Here is a 21781-nt window from a genome sequence, read left to right on the forward strand (position 1 = left end):
TCGTGAGCTCATGCACTGAGCCATAACTAGGTATGTGGATCTTATAAAAAATGCCATAATTTATTTTTTAATAACAGAGAGAGAGGATATTTATACAGAATGTAAAGCAGCACAGATATGAACAAGGTGTGTTTACAAGGAGTAGGGTGGAGTTCGTATTTATGCCGGTACCTGTGTGTTTTCTTAATATCCTTATATGTGTATTTCTCTGAATATTGTCAGAAAAAAGTATGTGCAAAACTTGTGTGTGTGTTTGGATTAGTGCGTATATTGTTTGTTTGTGAGTGGAGTACAGTGAGTGTGTGTGTCTTGATTTTTAGACTGGCTCATGAAGTGTGGCATTTTAGTGTCTGCTGCTCTCTGCATGCATAATGAATAGCCAGGTGTCGAAGGGGGTCACACACACAGGCACGCACAGACGCACGCACAAACACCAGACTGTCAGACAGAAACAGAGACCCTCAAAGCTTTTCATACACACTACCGGACACACATACTGTACCTGCATATGCAACCACAAACACCACCATAAATTCACACATAAACACAACGACCGACATTCACCTACGCACTTAAATAGTGAGCGGTCAATCGTTTTTACACACACGCAGACACACAAAATGGGCTGGGTGTCAGGATGCTCCAAAGGTCACGGTTGTTTGTGTAAAGTCCTGTAGCAGATGTGCAGACTCTTACTGACAGGAAGTCAAAACCTCCCACACTAAACTGTAGAAGAGCAACTGATGGGTCAATTACTGCAAAGGTCAATGGGGGAGGAGGGGAAGGTGTACAGGGGCATGAAGTGCAAGGGTGGAGGAGGATAAGGAAGGAGTGGAAGAAAGGTGATTACAGGAAGTGGATGAGAGGATGGAGGAAATGGAGAATGGGGAGAAGGAAATAGAAAAAAGTCAAACGGAGGTTAAGAAAGTGAAGCGTTAGGAGTGGGAAAGGAGAATCAACTGAGGAGGAGAAAGCGAAAGAGGATTTAATATAGTGCATGAACCAAAATAAAGGAAAAGACGAAGAGGAAAAGGTAAGGAAACAGGAAGGTGGTGTGAGGGGAAAAGGGAAAAGGATAGGAAGTAGAGGGGAAGAAAGGGAAGGACACAACATGAGGTGAGAATGAACAAAACAAGAAAGACAACAAACACGACAAATGGAAAAGAAGTTAGAAGAAAAACAGAATTTAACTGAAAAGAGGAGAAATATAAGTTGGGGAAAGGAAATGGAAATGAGAGGAGAAAGGATAAAAAAAGGAATGCACAATGCAAGCACACATATCAAAATCATGTGATCAGAAATCATATCTAATTTTCCTTCTTCCTTTTGAAAAGAAATATTAAAAAGGAAGAAACAGAGATGTGTACAGGATGGGGAGGGGGAAGAGAAAAGAAAAAGTGCTAAAGTGAAAGAAATTAGAGGAAAAAGAGAGAGGAAGACAGAGAAAAACTAAAACCAAGGAGGGAAAAACAACAAATGAGGATATTGTCAGATGGAAAAACAGAAAGAGTATGGAGTCATAAGTAGGAATACTACACACACACAGACTCACACATACACAGAACGATCTTCATTACCTGAACCAATGCAGAGCAGCTACACAGAGGCCAAAATCAATAATTCTCTGCTGTTCCAAACACTGCGAAACACACAAATACACAGACGCGCACGCACGCACACACATAGGCTGCAACACACAAAACAATTACAAAGTAAAAAGTCACATAGGCATGGATGCACATACACACTCGCACACAGTCTTCTAGAGAAGGATATTCATTCATTAGTGTCAGTCAATAGGAGAGAGAGTAAAGACAACCTAAACACGCACATACAACCTTGCAGAGAGAGAAGCATATCATGTACTGTATATGTTGTGTGCACAAGAGGGACAGTCTGATTGAATTGCTGTGTGTGCATATGGACATAAAAACCTCACTTTGCACTTCTATTTAAGCAAAGTCTGTTTTGTGTTTTTGACCTTCACACTGAGGATTTGTTGATTTTTTATTTCTAGGACATCCACATTGTCAGGTTTGATTTTATCTGTGTAATAATGAGACTGTGAGCAGTTTTCTCAGTTGGTTGGATAATTGTGTCCCTTATAACGGCCAGTGTGGCCAGTCAGAATTAATATAAATGAACAAAAACAGTCTAGAAATCTATTTTGGACAGGGTTTCCTGAAAGTATCACACAGAGGCAATCACAAAGTTAAGGTTCTGAAAATAAATGAATAAATAACAAGAAGTCAAACGGAGGATTAAGGGTTGTTCATATAATATTTGTACCTCCACACACGTGTTAAATGTGATTTAGTATGATGCTGTCTTTTGCAGGGCTGTGTTACAGGAAGTATACAACACACAGCCCTGAGAGCTCCAAAACAACCCAGCACACACTCACACACATGCACACATTATCTGGTGTATACGTTTTGGTTCTGTTCATTAAAATGCATGCGCCTCTTCAAAGCGCTGCCGACAATGATGCCATCTGCTGTTGTGCGGAGAGGGCATGTGTGAGCACACACATTAGACGTGCTCATGTGTAGAAACACCCATACATACACCTTACCTTTATTCACTCACACTCAACTACAGTCTCGCTCTGCGTGTACTCTTGTTCTCAGGTAAATATGGTTGTACTGTAGTTCTTACAGCACACACAAACAGTGAAACGCACTGTCGCCCCTAGAAATTTCAGACAATTTGCTTTCATCTTTGGGTCATTCCTACAAGCCCAAATGTCCCCTTTAAAAGCAAACGCTCCTCTTCTCCTTTAAGTGCGTCGCACAAAGGGGCCATTTCAAAGGCAAATTCCACTTAGATTCACAAGTGCTGTGTACACTCTGGTACTCCAGGCAGAAATTCATCAAAGCTTAATGTTCCCTTCACAGAAAAATCACTTAGCGCTGAAGCTAGCCGTGTGTGAGTGAGTGTGTGTGTGTGTGTGTGTGTGACAGAGAGAGAGACCGTGGTGCGTTTCTGCAGCTTTTGCAAGTTGTTTGATAGCAGTTTAAAGAGCCACACAGTCGCTGCAATGCTGCTAGCTGTAAGCCTGATACGCCTATGTTTGCGTGTTCACTTTCATTTGAATAAAAATGTTCGTTTGAAGACACAAAGATGAGCTTTTGTGGAAACTAAATTGGGCAGTAAAGCTGTTGCTATGGCTCCGCTTGCACTGGCAGCTTTTTGGGTGAAAAGAGGTAATCTGGGTCAAAAATCAATCAATCAATCAAAAAAACTGTTATTATGCAAAAACTTCTAAATTATGTTTTAACTTTAAATGACATACAATGTCCAAGGGTAATAAAAAATGTAGTGAGGATCATAAAGACAAGAAAAAAACTTAAAAAGGCTTTGTGCTGAAATTAGCACAGGGGAAAAAAGAAGAAACTGGTGAAACAATATTGAAAGCTTTATATATTTTTTCTCCATATGAGAACAAACTTAATGCGAATTTTCATTACCAAAAAAGTAATTTGTGAATAACTTCACTGGGATTGTCAGAGAAATTTAAAAGATGCCTTTATCAAAGGTATCTCTGATAAAGCTAGGTGTTTGTAACTTTATCTATTCAGAAAGAATCTTTCTCACTTTTAATTTAAAAGTTTTAACAAAACTGCAATATTTTTTGATGGAATCCATAAAAAGTTGAAACTCATCTATGAGTGCTTAATTCAGGGGTTTCCAACTCCAGGTCTCAAGGGCCAGTGTCCTGCAGGTTTTTGATCCAACACAGCTAACACAGACTTAAACGGCTAAATGAGTTCTCCAGAGGCCTGATAATGAACTAATCATTTGATTCAGATGTGTTGACCCAGGGTGATATCTAAAAACTGCAGGACAGCGGCCCTTGAGGCCTGGAGTTGGACACTCCCGGTTTAAATCATTTAAAGCTGGAATTATTGACTGTAAACTAAAAAAAATGGATGTAATAACCATGAAGTCACCCACCAGTTTACAAAGTTATATTTTTGATGTTTTGAAGTGAGCATTTTTTAAATACAAGCTAGGCCCTCCCAAAGGTATACTGTGCTTTATCCTCCCTTTTGACTTTAATGAAGAACCTAAATGTACAAAATAATCATCGTTTTGCATCCAGTATAACTTTAAACCATCAACTGAGGCAATAAACACATCAGGAAAGCGTTTAGTGAAAGTACGGGTCAAGAGAGCTGACTATACAACTGGACTTTCCCTGCTGACCATTAGATATAATACACAGGGGTAAGAAAAGCACTTTTGCCGCAGTCAGTGAAAAATCACAAGTGCCAAAATCATAACAAATGAAGTAAAAAGAAAAAAGAAGTTTATATCAAACAGTTCTTTAACACACAAAGTTAAACTTAGCGTCTTTCACATCCAGCAGTCAGGTCTACTCTCATCTCATCCGCAATATTTACATTTTACACAGGCGCTGCTTCAGTCAGCTAAGTAGGCAGTGTTTCGGTTTTGCCGACACAGTGGGTCAAATGTCTAGAATGAAACAAGGATTTATTCTGTCCAGAGTTGGGCTATACCATTCTACCACTCTATGGTGGTTTTTAGGACAGTATAACACAGTTATATTTATAGTTATAGTTTATTTATTTATATAGCACATTTAATTACAACAGGGTCCCAGCATTCCCTAATGAAGTGGCAAACCACCTCTAGATTATGTCAAGCCAGTGCAATCTGGACTTGCATTCTCCTGAGGATTAATTTTATTTCCAATAAACAATGTCACCACTTTGTATTTAGCTTGCGCATCATTTGCAGCTAACTGAACTCAAGTTACATCTGTTCTCACACAGGTTCTGATTTTCTTGCCAGACAACTGTTTCGGTACAACACGGTGAATCAAGCCAGTTTCAAACCCTTTTCTGTTCACTAAATCAGCTATAATCACATATTAAACGTCCATTTCGACAGAAAATCTGAAGTTGTGAGTTGCTAAAGCTACACTAGTCATTTGCAGTCAACAGTTCTTAAGAACGCAACCAATTTTTCTTCATCTGTGAAAAACAAAGTTGGAAGAAAGAAAAAAAGCATAATCAAACCTATTCCAGTATGCATGAATGGTGAAAAAACGGAACCACAGGCTTATTCATAGTGAGAGAGAAAAAATCCTTATCCAGTTTAGTAGACTTTAGCATAGGTTTAACTTTTCAGACACAGGAACCACATCCCTTTTTGTTAATATGTAACCTATGGCTGCAATGCAGCATACGTGTGCTAAGGTTGACCTTTTACAAAATGCAGTCTAATCTGTTGTTTAGGTATGGAGAGAGAGGAATCAATTAGTAATGTTTTCCATTAGTAGGAACCAGCTGCCCAGAGGGTAAATACTTTTTTACTCGTGAGGCTGACTATGGATGTAGTGGTAACCTGTAATTTCATTGCCTTGCATATATTTGTATGTCTGAGCTTAATTATGATTTGATGTGACCAAGTGTTCAACTGAAAAGTTCTTCTCAGGCTTTGATGCATCAGAAACAAATAATCAGTGTGTCAGTTAGCAGCAGCTCAGTGGTCTGAGATGTTGGCTAAGTCTCTGCAGGTGTGGCTTATAAGATACCATGATTCAAATAATCAACAAGCAAAAGAAAAAAAAAATATATACTTGTGCTAGGACACGAACCAACTACACTACAAAGAACATTTTTAATTTGAGTTTTTATATTTCAGATGTTTTATTCCTTAAACAAGCTTTTCTTGGTTCTTAATGATTTTTTTTTTTAAATACACAGAACCACACGTTTCCAATGTGTATTCTACCTTTGACCGAGGTGTTGGGCGGAGGTCCCTCAATTCGCAGGTTCCACGGTGGGTCTCCCTGGTTGGCGAAATCCCTCATCTTCAGATAGCTGATGGTGAGCCGGATGATGGAGGCCTTGTCCAGCTGGCTGGTGATGGCACCTGGCAGTGGCAGCATCTTGGCCAGTTCATAAAACTCAAAGTTCTCTTTTCCCCGACGCGACCTTGCCGCGTCCCGTGACTTCTCCTTCCTCAGAGCCTGCAGCCTGTAAGGAGTAAAAAAAAAAAAAAAGTTAAAAGAAATCTGATCACATAAAAGGGTTGTGCAGAACGTGATTTTCAGTAATCATCGGTGATGGGAATAACGGCATTACAAGTAACGGCGTTACTTTTTTCAGTAACGAGTAATCTAACTAATTACTATTCTTATCGTTACAACGCCGTTACAGTTACTAATGCGGTCTGTTACTATTTTTCAACAAACAGACAGTTGGAGCTGTGTTCAGCTTACCGCATTTTATATCAGCTGCACGGAAGTAGCTGTAAGTAATCTGAACGCTACAGCTTTAAGCAGCGGCGCGCGCTCCCGCAGACGGCAATCACGATCACTGTCTAGCACAACACCTGGAGCTAAGGGAGCAAAACAATCACATGAGTGCTGCTGTTTGACTGAGGAAGAATAAAGTAGTCGAGGTAAGCCAATCACATGACCACTTAAAGACAAAGCAACAAGGTGATATATACCAGTTTTTAAATTGTGTTGATAGGCCACGTAAAACCAGAGTCATGATAAACAATATATACGCGGCATTTTTTCCTCAATAGTTTCGTCACGTTTACTGTCTAAGGACAGCGCAGCGAGCACTCTCTGCTTATGAGCAAAAAACCCCAAACAAACAAAAAAAAAAAACAGGGGAAGTGTTAGGAGTGACGTTTGTGACGTTTAGCGTGTTTGGAGTGTGTACCTAATGTGTTGTCTTGTGTAGTTAGTGTGTAGTGTTGTGGATAGTTTTGTGTTGTGTGTCAGAACAATGAGGCGGGTTGCTGTCTCCAGGTAGAAACAGGAGTGATACACCTGCTGCTGTCAGACCTGCAGGTATCAGGCTGTGATGTTCTCCTTTATAGTGGACAGAAATTATTTTTTTGGAGTGGCACAAATAATTTGTGTGGCATCTTATTGAATAAAGAACAGCTGATTGTTCTGTAAATAGTTTGAAATGGTTATTTAAAAAATCAAGGTAAAAGGTAAATTGATGCAAATAACTTTGTTGTTTGCAAAACTTGTGCACAGGATTTTAAAATTGACCATTTATATTTGCATTTAAAGTTATGAAATATGATTCATTAAACATGTTTAGTGGTTGTTACAGTGAAAAATATAACTTTTTCTACTCTGATTTTATGTTTTTTGTCTGATTTTAGATCAATTGTGTTAATGCAGTATGTCACAATGAAAACATAACTGTAAATTCAGACACGTGAGGTTGTGCTGAAAAGGATGATACCAAACAAGGCAAATAAACTGTTTTTAAAGGTGAAATGTAGAGGAAACATCAAAAGTAGTTAAAAATGGCCAATTACACGCTGGACCCCAGAGGGTTAAACATTTTTTTAAAGTAACGCAATAGTTACTGCTCAAGTAAATAATTACTTTTAGAATATTGTAACTCAGTTACTAACTCAGTTACTTTTTTGATAACTATAATTAATTATAGTTGCCCAACACTGGTAATCATGTGTTACTGGAATAAAAAGCTTAATAAACATTCATAAGAGAAAAATGATCAATTATGCCCATAGATACAGTATGGTAACAAATATGGTGTGGTTTTAAAATGGTCTTCAAATAATGCTTTTACAGATACAGGAGCACTCGAAGACACACACAACACGTGTCCGCCACGGCCAGTTTCACCAACACTGCTTTAAACCTTTTTTTTTTTTATCTTGAAGAGAAGGATGAGACATTTTAATTTCAAGTCACTTATATTATATTTCTATTGCACAAAATCACAACAACAGTCACCTCAAGACACTTTATACTGTAAGATAAACACTATATAATCATAGAGACAACCCCAACAATCTGACAACCCTGCATGAGCAAGCACTTGGTGACAGTGAGAAGGAAAAACTCCCTTTTAACAGGAAGAAACCTCCAGGAGAACCAGGTTCAGGGGTAGGAAGTAGGACTGGGCGATATATCGAGTTTTTTAAAATATCAATATATTTTTATACGAGATATAAGATGTGACAATATCGTTTATATCGATATAATATATATTACGTTATAATTATACTTGTGGAGCCGCAAGTTTGCCTCTCTTTCGTCCACTTTTGTCTCTATGCAACGTTACTCGGCCTCGCCTCTCTCCTTCACTGAACACAACTCCCCCTCCCCCATCGCTTCACCTGCAGGCAACGACACGATGGATACGGCAACGGACGGCGTCAACGTGTTAGCGAGCTAAGCGCGCTAATGACATACAGCCCCTGTGAGCTGCATGGCCTAAAATCCTTTCATTTTCTCAAAAATCGACAGTGCGCCTTATGTATGAATTCTGGTTGTGCTTACTGACCGCGAACTGATTTTATGTGGTACACAGCGCTTAGCAATCTGTCAAAAAATGTTTTAGTACGACTTTGCAGCTGCACCGCTTGATGGATTGTCGGAGCATTACGGCTACCGTGGTCTGGAGCCTCGCGGAGTGATACGTACTGTGCTTCAACGTAATATTACCGTATTGTGTGTATATGGACCACAAATGGCACCTGTAAGAGACGTGGTTACAAAGAGGATTTCAAACTCCAGGCTGTCGGTCACGCAGTAGAACTTTTGGGAACAGAGCAGCTGTGAAATCTGTCTTTGTTATTATCCTCAGCGTCTGTTAGTTTACATTTTGACTGAACAGTTGTGAGCTTTTTGTTATGCACAAAAACAACATTGTTTTCTTTTATTTATTCATGTACATCTACGCTGTATGTTAATAAAAGTGCCTGTGTGACATCTGGGACACAGCTTTGACTAAGAACTCTCTTTTTGTTCTTACCTTTTGGCTTTAAAAAAATATCGAGATATATATCGTATATCGCCATCCAGCTAAAAAAACATTGAGATATGAATTTGGGATCATATCGCCCAGCCATCTACCTAGGGGTGAGGGAAGGGAGACAGGACACAAAAAACCTCTTTACACCTCTTCACCAATACAAGAGTAATGTTGCACAGAAGCTTACAAATTCATGACCATCACAAAAGAATATTATCAATTACTATCATTATTCTTGCTTGTTACACCCCTTAGGTTGCTTCCTTTGCTACAAGACTGTGTGAAATCATGCAGCAGTGAGCTCAGAGTAACCAAAAAGAAATTACAGCACACTCTGTGCTCTCTGATTAAAGCCATGAGTGAAAGAAAAAAATGCAAAATTGGTGTCCTGTGTTAAAATTCCCTTTTTTGTAGACCCCAGTCTCCTCCCTACATTATTATAATTACTACAGCCACCAGAGGGGTTATCTTTTAGAAGTCACTTCACAATAAAACAACTGTTCATAATAACCAGTTTAAAGTCACTTCTTGGGGGCTGTCTGTCAGTTATATATTACCCATTTTAAAGTCTCTTAGCTCTTACCTCTTAACTTTATGACTTGTTGATTTCTTATTTTCTTTTGATTCCTATTTCCATATCAGGTAAGCTACTTGTGATGTATGCGACACACACACACACACACCGTTTATGCTCTTGATCACGTTTTTATTTATAATAACAATGCGCCGTGACAGCTCGTCCCGGTCCAGCCCGCCTCCCCCTCGACTCTGCCGTCACTATATAGACACACAGAAGGAAAACACTCATGGCACAATCGCCACGACCTGTGGCTCACCTGCCTCCCGGTACCACCCCCCTGAGCTCACCGCTCCACCCCTCCCCTAGGCTACGCCAGGGACCACCCCTCCGCCACACTACTGTAGCGCAATGCCCTTACTCCAAAGTTAGACTTTTACAGAAGATTGTCTCTGGCCCCTCTCTCCAGTTCAAACAGATTCTGGCCTGTGCCAAAGACAGCTGTTCTAATATGGTGACTGTCTGGTATAGCGACTGACACAGTAGCTTACTTTTTTGTAGCACCACAGCAGACATTTTGTCGATCTTAATGGTTGTAGGTCTAGTTTGTAGGTTCAGTGGTGTTTGCCTTTTGATATGGTAAATGGAAATAAACTAAGATTCCACACTAATTAGCATTTGCACATTCTTCTGGGGAGGGAAATCTAAACACTTTCACATTAAACTGTCACGTCTTCTTCAGTGAACGAAAGAAGGAAACTACACCAACAAAGATCACCCTCTTTGCTAATCCCATTTCCTCCCTCTTTCTCTACTTTTCTTCATATTAAAACTACACTTTAAAGCACCTTGCAATCTGTCTCTCTGTTTATTCCATAACTTTCTTTTCATTACTTTTCCTCTATCACTTTCCACCCTATTACTTTATATCAAAGAATGACTCTGTTTATTCTCTCCCTTTCCCCCTCTCTCTCACCCTTCAACAACAACAGTGACGACCATACTTTCCTGCAGCCTCTCATCATCATCGGACGCCGTTATGAATTAACTCGGCAATAAATCAGCTGCTAAAAACCTCTGTGGGCTTCCTGCCGGCAACACACACATACGCACACGCACAAAGACAGGAAGACAGGTGATTAATTTTTGCTGGAGCTAAAAAAAAAAAAAAGTGTGAGAGAAAAAGTGTCTGTGTGTGTGTGTGTGTGTGTGGGGGGGGGGGGGTAAAGAGAAGAAGAGGGATGAGATGGAGGGATAGCGGACAAACACTTTAGAGGAGGAGGAGTTGTTTAGGGCTAGAGATGAAAAATGGATGTCATCTGGCAGAGAGTATAATTTTCATACTGTTTGTCATTTATTTATCAGGGGGAACAAATAGTAAATGGAAAGAAGAGGTTGACAAAATACAGTACTTTTTCAACGTATGTAATCACTCCCTTTCTAAAAAGTTGCATTTTATTGATTTTTTGACTTTTAGTATTATTTTTTAACATTGTAACACATTCTATTTATAGCATTTGAGGTACAGCACAGCACTTTACAGCTTAAATTAAATCATGAATGCTGTCAATTCAAACAGGTGCAAGCTGATGGCCTCATAAAAGAGCTTATCTCAATGCCAGTCCCATCAGCTGATGCCTCAGGTGATAGATTTCTACACTTCAAACAGGCAAATGTCACACAGAGAGCAGTATTTAACTTGCCTTGGCCTGCCCACAGCTGCAAGCTGCTTTGCAACACACCTTCACCCAAACTCATTCTTTCATGGTTATGTATGACTTCATCAATTCCATTTTTATCTTTAATGCTTATTCGGTTTCATGCATGCTCTCCTGACCATCATCTTGACTATACAGAACCATAAAAGTAAGAAAGGAGAGGCTGAGAAAAAACATTACCATGTATATACAGTACTATAGCCTTTGATATAAGTCAGCTTTTGATGTATCACAGTTGCTGAAAACCAGTGCTACAGGCACGTTGTCACCATTTGTAACTCCAGCTATTAGTCAGCAGAGAAAAAGAGAAAAAAGGAAAATCCACTAAATGTTTTTGTGAGAAAAAACCCCCACTACATTTACTATATTTACGCACACAAATCTGTCCACTGTGTGTATGAAGTCAGCACTGACGGCTGCTGGGAAAGCGAGGTGCAGCCAGGCAGACGGAATTTATTTGTTCCGCAAACTTTGAAAGCATTATGTTGACGGACGACAAATATGTCTTCATGTCTGTCTGCTGTTTGCAGCTGTGCCTGTGTAGAATATGTGTGTGTGTGTGTGAGTGTGTGAGTGTGTGTGTCAGTGGACAAGGAGGTGTGTTTGACCTTGACTCAAACAGACATATTTATCATGTACCGGCTGAGTAGGTAAATGCAACACTTGTTGTGATCGGGGCACGTGTGTGTGTGTGTGTGTGTGCATGGAGATGCTTGGGTCTTATAAACATGAAATGAAACTGTGTCGTAAAGTTCAGCCGGGTGACTTGATGGTGTTTTAAAGAGCTTGTCACGGCAGGCGAGGTGTGCGTGTGTATGTGTGTGTGTCATGTCGTAAAGTTCAGCGAGGTGGGTCGATGGCTTTTTAAAGAACTTGTCAGCTGAAAGGAGGAGATATGTGTGTTTGTGTGTGTGTGTGTGAGAGAGAGAGAGAGAGAGCAAGAGGGCGTGTGTGCCTGACTATTTTAAGAGCATGTAAGCAGAGAGCACGCTGGGAAGGTCACTGAGTGGCTGAGGTTTAACTTTCAGGTCAACTGGAGGTCAAACTGGCTATCAGTCATGTCACAGGACAAACTGTTGCCAAGCAGATTTACTGTCTGATTTAATTGCAGGTGACAGTATTATAAGCAGAGATGTGTTGGTAGGATGCTTCGTCTCCCAATTCCATTTCAACCATCAGAAACTACTTATGTAAGTCCTGAAACAATACAAAGGGTAATTTCAACTTCAAAAGAACTAGACGTCCACATCAGAAGGTAGGTGTGTTGTGGTGGCAAAAGACTTTTGACCTATATGGCCAGAGTCTTGTCTGTGATGCTTTTAAAATGTAGCTTTCACTGTTTGGCCAGGTTTAGGCATAGAGGCTGATGTTTAAAATTATTTGAAACCTCACTAATACGTTTCCATAACTTTAGTTTAGACAGGACATGAAGTGAAACTGAGCCAAGATACTGGCAGCTCGACTGATCTCCAGCTAGCCCAAATTAGCGCATGTTCCAGTAGATACCCTTCTCCATATTAAATTGACCAATTTCATGTGGATAAGACTGTTTAAGCTGCTTCCCTCTACAATCGCTGTTGCAGCTGCAAGCAACTTTCCAACCCACCCCTATGCAAATAATAGTCAGAAATATTTCCGATATTTCCAAGAGAGACCTGGTTATTAAAGGTGGTTACAGGGTACTTCTGAGCAGTTTCCTACCAGATCTGCATGGTTTTTCAAACCAGCATGGGACTATTTTCAAAACAGTATGAGACACTCAGACAAAATATAACATGCAAAAACCGAATAAAATATACGTAACACACCAAATGTTTCTTATTGTGTTGTGTCACTATATTCCTCAGAGACCAAAGTTTATTTTATGCCTGCAATCATTTGATTGAACAGAAATCCATTTTTTGTTCCATTTATATTTCACAATATAAACCCTGCTTAATTTTTCTGCTCTTGTCTGATATCTGAGTATCTGTTTACATGATCAGCTCATCCATCTGCAGAGGCCAAACTGAGAGGAAGAATATTGCAGCATGCACTTCACAAAAATAACATCCACACAGGAATGTCTCTGATGAGATAAAGAGAAACACAGCGAGCAATATGAAAATAAAGAGATGAAGGCAGGAGATAAATGATTCAGGAGCGCCGTGAGGTAGACAACAGAGAAATCTGGGGAGGTTTGAGGTCCTGACCACTGATAGCCATCACAGACAACCGATAGAAATCTTTTTTATATATAAATAAACACACACACGTACGATGGGTGTTAAGTTTAACACTGTGCAAATGTAAGTTTGGTTCAAATGGACATTGTATAACAATTTTAAATTAATCTGTTTGTTGTTGTTTTTTTCAAATTGATTTAAAAACAATAAGAATGCCAGTAATTACAAAAATGGTAAATATCAGCCCTAGTACCGTATTTTCCACACTATAAGACGCACTTAAAATCCTTTAATTTTCTCAAAAATTGACAGTGCACCTTATAATCCGGTGCGCCTTATGTATGAATTTTGGTTGTGCTTACTGACCTTGAACTGATTTTATGTGCTACACGGTGCTCAAAAATCTGTCAGAAAATGTTTCACTATAACTTTGGTAAGCTATGAAGGCACACTGCTTGATGGATTGTCAGAGCATTGCGGCTACCGTAGTCAGGAGCCTCGCAGAGTAATCTGGGTCCAAAACTCCGTTCACTTCAGGTCCCAAAGTCAAAACGAACACTCCGACATCACTGAGAGTCAAAAACTGTCTAAATTTTTTCATCTTTAATAAAATGATTAGCGTTGTTGTTTTACCAGGTGTAACAATTGAGTTTAACATCCAGGCATCCATGAAAACAGAATTTATTCAATTTAACGGAGTTAGAAGTTAGCAGGAAGTTAGCTCGCTAGTTTCCACCTAAACATGATCTGACTGAGAGATTTCTGAAAAAATTAAAACGTACAGCTCTGCTGTCACTTCTAACATAAATGAAGACAGGAAACTAAACAGCAGTGATTTTTGTAGGGTTACTGAAGTTGGACTAGCTGGTATATAATGATGTACTACGTGATCGCTAGCGACACAGCTATGTTAGCATAACATAAACACAGTGAAGCTGGAGGGCGAATGCTAACTTTTTTTCCACTCGATAAAAGTTAACGGGATGGTTTCCAAAGGTTAGGGACAAATGCAATTGCATGGCTGGATTCTGTAAACGGATCAAACTAAAGTCAGGAGAACAACTGAGATAATCCATCCACAATACGAGGTTAGTCATTAATATACTGCAACAACATGGGAATAGATCAGCTGCGAGAGAATTCAACATTAATGAATCAATGGTACTGAAGTGGAGGAAGCAAGAAGAATGAGTTGAGTAAAGTTTGACTTATCTGACTGTTTAGTTTCGCTTAATGCGCCTCATACCCCGGTGCGCTCATGAATGGAAACAGACCCGTTCATCTACAGTGCGCTACGGTAATCAGCCGGGCATTGGACAATCCCCATATATCTGATTCTTACTACTTCCTAATACTGGTTCAGTTTGTGGAGGTTGCCAATGTCATTGTGTTTTATTATTTGACTTTAAAGTACACTCAGAACATGTTCCTAAATAAAGTTGTATTTATCAAAACAAATGCAAACATACTGCATGGTACATACTGCATACTGCAATTGCAGAATTTAGAGGATTGGTAGGAGATCAGTGGGGTTTAAGGTCTTCTGCCATGCTGGTCTTCTGGAAATTTATTAGACTTAGTCTAAGGCAGGGGTGGGAAACTCCAGGTCACCCTGGGTCAACACACCTAAATCAAGTGATTAGTTCATTACCAGGCCTCTGGAGAACTTGAAGACATGTTGAGGATGTAATTTAGCCATTTAAATCAGCTGTGTTGGATCAAGGACACATCTAAAACCTGCAGGACACCGGCTATTGTGGCCTGGAGTTGCCCACCCCTGGTCTAAGGCCTTAGTCTGGGGCGTAGAGACTAAGGCCAGCAAGATTCTCCCTTGGCAATCTTGCTAGTTGGTGAGTGGTTGCTGCAAAAAAAACCCAATTTATCAGAAACTAATAATATCTTTCTAAAGTAAAGGTATTCCTATCTAACACGTTTCAAATGACGCAACTTTTGTGATGAACGGGAATGTTCGCCATTTTCTGATTTTCAGTATATTGTGAGTATTTGGAGACAAGTTGGAGTCTTCCACTCAAACTGCTAGTGACCAAAGCAATGGAAGGAGATTTCCAGTGCAGCACCATATTTGTTTATTTGGGGTTTTTTTTACAACCAGTTTCACTCTTGTGACTGCCAGAAAGATCCAGCAGCCATTTGCCAACCAGTCACTGAACACACATTTTCACCAAGCAACTGCTTGCATGAAAGCAGGTTGTGAGCAACCACTCTCAGCCGGTTGGAGAATAATATCTTCAACCCAGCTGCAGTGCCCATTCTGCGTCAGGTTACAAAAATCAAGAGGTGCGCTACCGTCTGAAGTGAGTCAAAACAGTGTTCTGCTGTGCAACAGGGCCGTAAAACGAACTAAGATCAAAAACTATTTTAGAATGTAATGAAAAAAATATCACTTTGTATGGATTACAAAGTAATATGCTTAGTATCAGGTAGCAAGTGACTCGAAACTTTAATTACATATAGTAATTGCTAAATGTATGTGTAGTGAAGAATTCACTCAAAACATCTGATTTAGTAAGTTATAGTGTGTTGGAAATAGCTGCTGTTTTTTAGGGTTTAAATGATCAAATTCTGACATATTATTTAAAAGGGCCAAAAATAGAGAAAGAATATGAATGAGGGACCAAAAAGGAAGGAGAGAAAGAGAGGGAGTAATAAAGCTAAAGAAAAGAAAGAGCTCTGTCTCCTTCTCATCCTTATCTATTTAATCTTACTGTCCCTCTGTCCTCTGACAGTCTCTCTCTGTTCCTCTTGTTCCTCTCTCTTCTCCCTCATCTTTCAATTCAGCCATTCAGGTGACCCACAGCCGAGGTTCCACCCCGTCAACTCAGGCGAGGACGAGAACACACACACACGCGCGCGCGCGCACGTGCATGCATGCACGCAAGCACAAAAGGCCCTTCAGGAGGAGGGTAATTGCTTCCATTGCGATGGGAAAGGAAGGCAGAGAACAAGTGTCACTTTGGATTAAGCCCCGCCTGCTGACACAGCCATGGTGGTGAAACCCCTGCTCGCTATGTGTGCATGTGCGTGTGATCACTGATCAGGGGACTGAGTGCCAAATCCAATCTACCTACTGAGAGAGAGAGAGAGAGAGAGGAGGGAGGGGGAAAAGAGGTTGAAAGAAAGGCAGAAAAGGAAACTGAATATAAAGAGATATATGAAATACATTAAAGGGAGTAAACAGAAGAAAAAGAGTAGAAGGAGGAGTAGGAGTAGCGATAAGATGATGTCAAAAGGGGATAAAAGACCCAAACCCAAACTCTTATTAATAGAGGGGGAGAAGAAGGGCAAAAATGAATTAAAGAGGAGAAATAATGAAATAAGCAATAGGGCAACAATTTAGGTAGAATAATTTTCTGATAAATATTTAGTATCAAGTACAGGGAGGAAAAGATTCAGTGACCATACTGATTACGAAGATACAATAACCATGTCGTCTGCAGAATTAAAACTAAAAAATTAAGGGATTAAAACTTGCTGTGACTTTGTGTGTGTCTGTGGCTGGGTGAGTGAGATGATGGTGTGGAGGAAGGGGGCCTAAAAATTATTTTTCTGCGTATGTTTGCACATATGTATACCCAACAACCAACCATTACGTGTTTAGTTAGTCCTGTTGTGAGCAAACAACAGAATGCAGCTCACTGTGTTTGTGTTGGTGTGTAGAGGCACTATGAAAACATGAACAACAAGAAAGAAGGAGAGAGAGAAAAATGCATGGAACAAGGTGAACTTAGGAAAACACTCTCATGTGCAATCATTGTGTATTATTTCAATTCTATTCTATTTTATTTATACAGCACCAAATCACAACAACTGTTGCCTCAAGGCGCTTTAAAGTGTAACATAAAGACTTTTCAGTAATGCAGAGAAAACAGAGAAAATCCCAACAATTATGTGAGCCCTTATGAGCAAGCTCTTTGGCGACAGTGGGAAGGAAACAGGAAGAAACCTCCAGCAGAACCAGGGTCAGGGAGGGGCGGCCATCTGCTGCAACTGGTTGGCGGTGAGGTGAGGAAAATGCGGTGGCATTATGGATGGGTTGCAGGCTTATCCACAAAGGTTGTGCCCCCTCAGTTGAATTCTAGTGGCATCTTTTTAGCGCTAAAAGTTAAATTGAGTCAATGAAAAGGATTAAAAAACACATTACTAATACGTTTATGCAGTAACAAAGAGGCTCTGTGTCTCTCATTTGTTTGGGCTATGTGCAATCATGTGTGAATGGACAAAGTCTAGGTAACAGTATTAATGCACTCTCACCTATTCTCCTGTTTTTTCAATGTTATTATTATTTTTTTGAATAAGTGCCTTCTCTCGCTGGTATGCCAGATACATATACCAACACAGCTTGGCTTTTCTGCCATTGCCACAAAGTCAGTGTAGTGATAGCAGATTATACTATTACATGGAATGAAACATTTAAAGATTAACCTCCCACTTCCTTCTTTTTAGTATAAACCCTGCATTATCTTTTTGAATAAACTTTATTCATCTATTAATGCACAAACAGAGTGGAGGATTTGTTTTTATGTCCATGGTTTGCTCTCCAAATGGTCACCAGTTAAATGCCCCGTATAGTGAGCAGACAATCCACACTGTCTGGCTGCTGGAAGTTAATGCAGTAATATAAAAGCTCACTAAAAATCCAATAGTTTTTCCTGGTTTTAAAGGCTACTGCCCTACTAGCATACTATATCATACAGACAACTGCCAGTTCGCAGATCACACCATGCTCATGAATTTTATTTGAGTAGTGTAAGTATATAGCCATATTTTTTTACTCAATACTAAAACAGGACAGATACATTTAGCATCGCACACCTCCCTTTAAAACACTCGACAGTGACATAATAGCAGCAATGCATAAAGAGTTTTCCAGAAATACAAGATTATCAAGTCAATCTTAGCTCTTAAAGTATCTTATCATATATACTTTCTGCATACCACTCGATTTTATTGTTTGAGGTATATTAAAAAAATAGATAGCAATGATGCCTCTATGAAGATACCCTGGCTTTACCTCCTACAGCTAAATACACACACACAGCATCATTTAATCATTCTCCACTAAAATTCTGTCAATGGAGGGATCAACATGAATTCCAACAGAGAAGTGGTGCTACATCTTACTATCCTAGAAAGAAATTGTAACAGTGGGAAGAGTAAGCATAAGAAGAAGAGAGATATGGCAAGAATCGAAATAGCAAAGCAGCAGGAGCAGCATGAAAAAGATAACTATTAAAAACATTTAAAAAAAATTATGGTTTAATTTCTGGAGAGGCTTGATTTCATAAAACAAAAACTTAAGAAACACTATGACTCGTTTAATCATACTTCATTTTAATCTTCAGAAAACTAGTATTGTGTCAAATTTTGAATGCAGACACAAATGTTGTTTATGGTATACATTTACATTTACTGTTCAGATAAGCTTGCATTTGTTAACCAGAAAACAATAAACAAATACAAAAAATATGCATTTCTCTGCAATACACTATTCTTTATGATGATACTGGTAGTTAGTTTGGCTTCATTTAATTTTTCTCTCTAGAATATGTTCTATGGATTGATTCACGCGATAGGTGTCTGTGATGGAAGGAAGAGAGACTCAATGATCTTCTCAGCTGTTCTCACTATTAGTTTTAGGGTATTGCAATCTGATACAGTGCAGCTACCATACCAGACAGTGATGCAGCTGCTCAGGACGGTGGTGAGAATGGACCAAGGAATTTGATGCTCTTGACGACCTCCACAGAGGATCCATCGATGTTAAGTGGAAAGTGATCTCTGTGCTCGACTGAAGTCAACAATCATCTCTTTTGTTTTGTCCACATTTAGAGACAGGTTGTTGACTCTACACCAGTCTGTTAGCAGTTGCACCTCCACTCTGTATGCTGACTCATCATTCTTGCTGATGAGACCCACCACAGTCATTTCATTGGCGAGCTTGACTGAGCAGGACTCGACTGTGCAGCATGACTTGCTGCACAGTCATGAGTCAGCAGACTAAAGAGCAGTGGGCTGAGCACACAGCCCTGAGGAGCTCTCGAAGCACTTCATCATGATGGGTGTGAGTGCAACGGGACATTAGTCACTGAGGCAGGAGACTGAGAACTTCTTTGGCACAGGAACAATGGTGGTGGCCCTAAGGCATGTTGGGACAACAGCAGTGCTCAAGGAGAGGTTGAAGATGTCAGTGACATCTGTCTGGTGGTCTGCACATTCTCTGAGCACTCTCCCAGGGATCTTTTCTTCACCAACATGTCATTCTGAACATTAAACCGTGCATAGAAGTTGTTCAGCTGTTCAGCTCATCTGGTAGGGAGGCATCACTATCTCAGGCAGATGTTATCTTCCTGTAGCAGGTGATGGCCTGGATGCCCTGCCACATCTACCGCGTGTCGCCGCTGTAGATTCTTCTGCCATGCACGTGCTTCACTGCTCTGATGGGTTGAGACAGTTTGTCCCTCGCTCGAACATCCCACGGAGGATTGTTCAAGCGATCATTCAGAAATGGAAGGAGTATGGCACAACTGTAAACCTACCAAGACAAGGCCGTCCACCTAAACTCACAGGCCGAACAAGGAGAGCGCTGATCAGAAATGCAGCCAAGAGGCCTATGGTGACTCTGGATGAGCTGCAGAGATCTACAGCTCAGGTGGGGGAATCTGTCCATAGGACAACTATTAGTCGTGCACTGCACAAAGTTGGCCTTTATGGAAGAGTGGCAAGAAGAAAGCCATTGTTAACAGAAAACCATAAGAAGTCCCGTTTGCAGTTTGCTACAAGCCATGTGGGGGACACAGCAAACATGTGGAAGAAGGTGCTCTGGTCAGATGAGACCAAAATGGAACTTTTTGGCCAAAATGCAAAATGCTATGTGTGGCGGAAAACTAACACTGCACATCACTCTGAACACACCATCCCCACTGTCATATATGGTGGTGGCAGCATCATGCTCTGGGGGGCTTCTTTTCAGCAGGGACAGGGAAGCTGGTCAGAGTTGATGGGAAGACAGATGGAGCCAAATACAGGGCGATCTTGGAAGAAAACCTCTTGGAGTCTTCAAGAGACTTGAGACTGGGGCGGAGGTTCACTTTCCTTGTGCTTCCTTGTGCAACGCTTTTGGCAACCTGTCCATCGGCCATCAGCATCAGACAACGCCGAAGACTAGAGGGCTTGTTTCCATAGCAACCACAGGATGCACAGCACTTCCAGCAGTTCCTGCTGAGTTTTGTATGATGCTTGTAATTTAGGAGAGTTTGCCGTTGGTAAACACAGCCACCGCTTGTTCTGGTGTCCATGTGGCTCAGAAGTCCCAATGAAACATGTTTATATCATACTGTTAAGTATGACATGTTAAGTCTATTTGGAAACATGTCTGTCCTTTACATAGAGATTCATCCTGTCACCTCCCAATGAGCAAGATATTTTAAAGTTTTCACACTTTTCTATTTTAGCAACAGTTTGATACATGTTTAAATATTTCCACAGACTGTAAAGACAAACCATTGTATGTTTATTCTATATATTTTTTTGTAAATGGTCTGGTTCTTATGTAGCGGTTTTCTACTCTATCTGAGCACTCAAAGCACTTTACACAACTCGCTCATTTGACCAATCACTTTTTAGTGCTATCTAGCTAACATTCATACACACATCCACACTCGGATGGATGCATCGGAGCTCAACCCAGGGTTAGTATCTTTCCCAAGGATATTTGGCATGCAGACTGGAGCGGACTAGGATCGAACCACCAGCCTTCCGGTTAATAGATGACTTGCTCTACCACCTAAGCAGGTCATTTGCAGCATTCTGTTTGAGTTTGCAGATACATTTCTTACTTTTACAAACAAGCTTTAGTAATGTGCATGCCATCATATATTGTCCGCGATGAACACCTTTTATGACAGCCTTATCGTAATGCTTTTTATCTCCTTTTGTCTTTAAAATGGAAAATTGCATTTGCATTTGATAATCCCTAAAAATGCAGATTTGAAAAAAAGGGACTTAATATGTATTTTGTCAAATAAAACAGCAACCATATTCACACTGAATTATTGAGTTTATATACATAATATATTACATTTCATAATATATTATGTATAGATTTTTAAAACCCGTTAATTTCCACTGTCATTTAGCCAATGATATCATTTATTCAATGAATGTTTATAATGTCCATTTTAGCTTCCAGACATTTAGTCATTTAATTTGACAACAGCAGTTATCTCCTTTTGAAGTAAACTTTAATGCGTCCATTCATTAATGCACAGCACAGCACAATTAAGCAAAGCTCATATGACTAATATGATAATGAACCTTATGGGGTAATAATGTGAATTTTATGGATATGAGTTGAGCGTATTAATTACTAAAGATGAATGGTTACGAGAATTAATCACAAAATCCAACTTACATAAATGCAGGGTAGCAAATTACAACGAGGCATCTTGTAAGAAACAGAGTTTTCAGTGTCAACCATTAATAAAAACAAAACAAATACACCCAAACTAAACACATTAATGAACACGGCCTCTATAATTCATGTTGGAAAATCAATCAGGTGCTGCTTGG

At 39.9% G+C, this 21781-nt stretch overlaps 1 protein-coding gene across 1 annotated transcript in view; it reads right to left on the reverse strand.

Annotated features, from left to right (window-relative positions):
• Positions 1–21781, reverse strand: part of npas3 (neuronal PAS domain protein 3) — a 396686-nt gene that overhangs the window by 235586 nt on the left and 139319 nt on the right. Inside the window, exon 3 of the mRNA XM_085256285.1 lies at positions 5764–6008. Coding sequence (XP_085112411.1) covers positions 5764–6008 — 245 coding nt within the window. The remainder of the gene's footprint in view (positions 1–5763; positions 6009–21781) is intronic.

The sequence above is a fragment of the Mchenga conophoros genome, linkage group LG19 (assembly GCF_057382185.1).
Source record: "Mchenga conophoros isolate Kocher_MC1m ecotype Shallow Benthic linkage group LG19, M_conophoros_male_GT1.1, whole genome shotgun sequence".
Taxonomy (NCBI): domain Eukaryota; kingdom Metazoa; phylum Chordata; class Actinopteri; order Cichliformes; family Cichlidae; genus Mchenga; species Mchenga conophoros.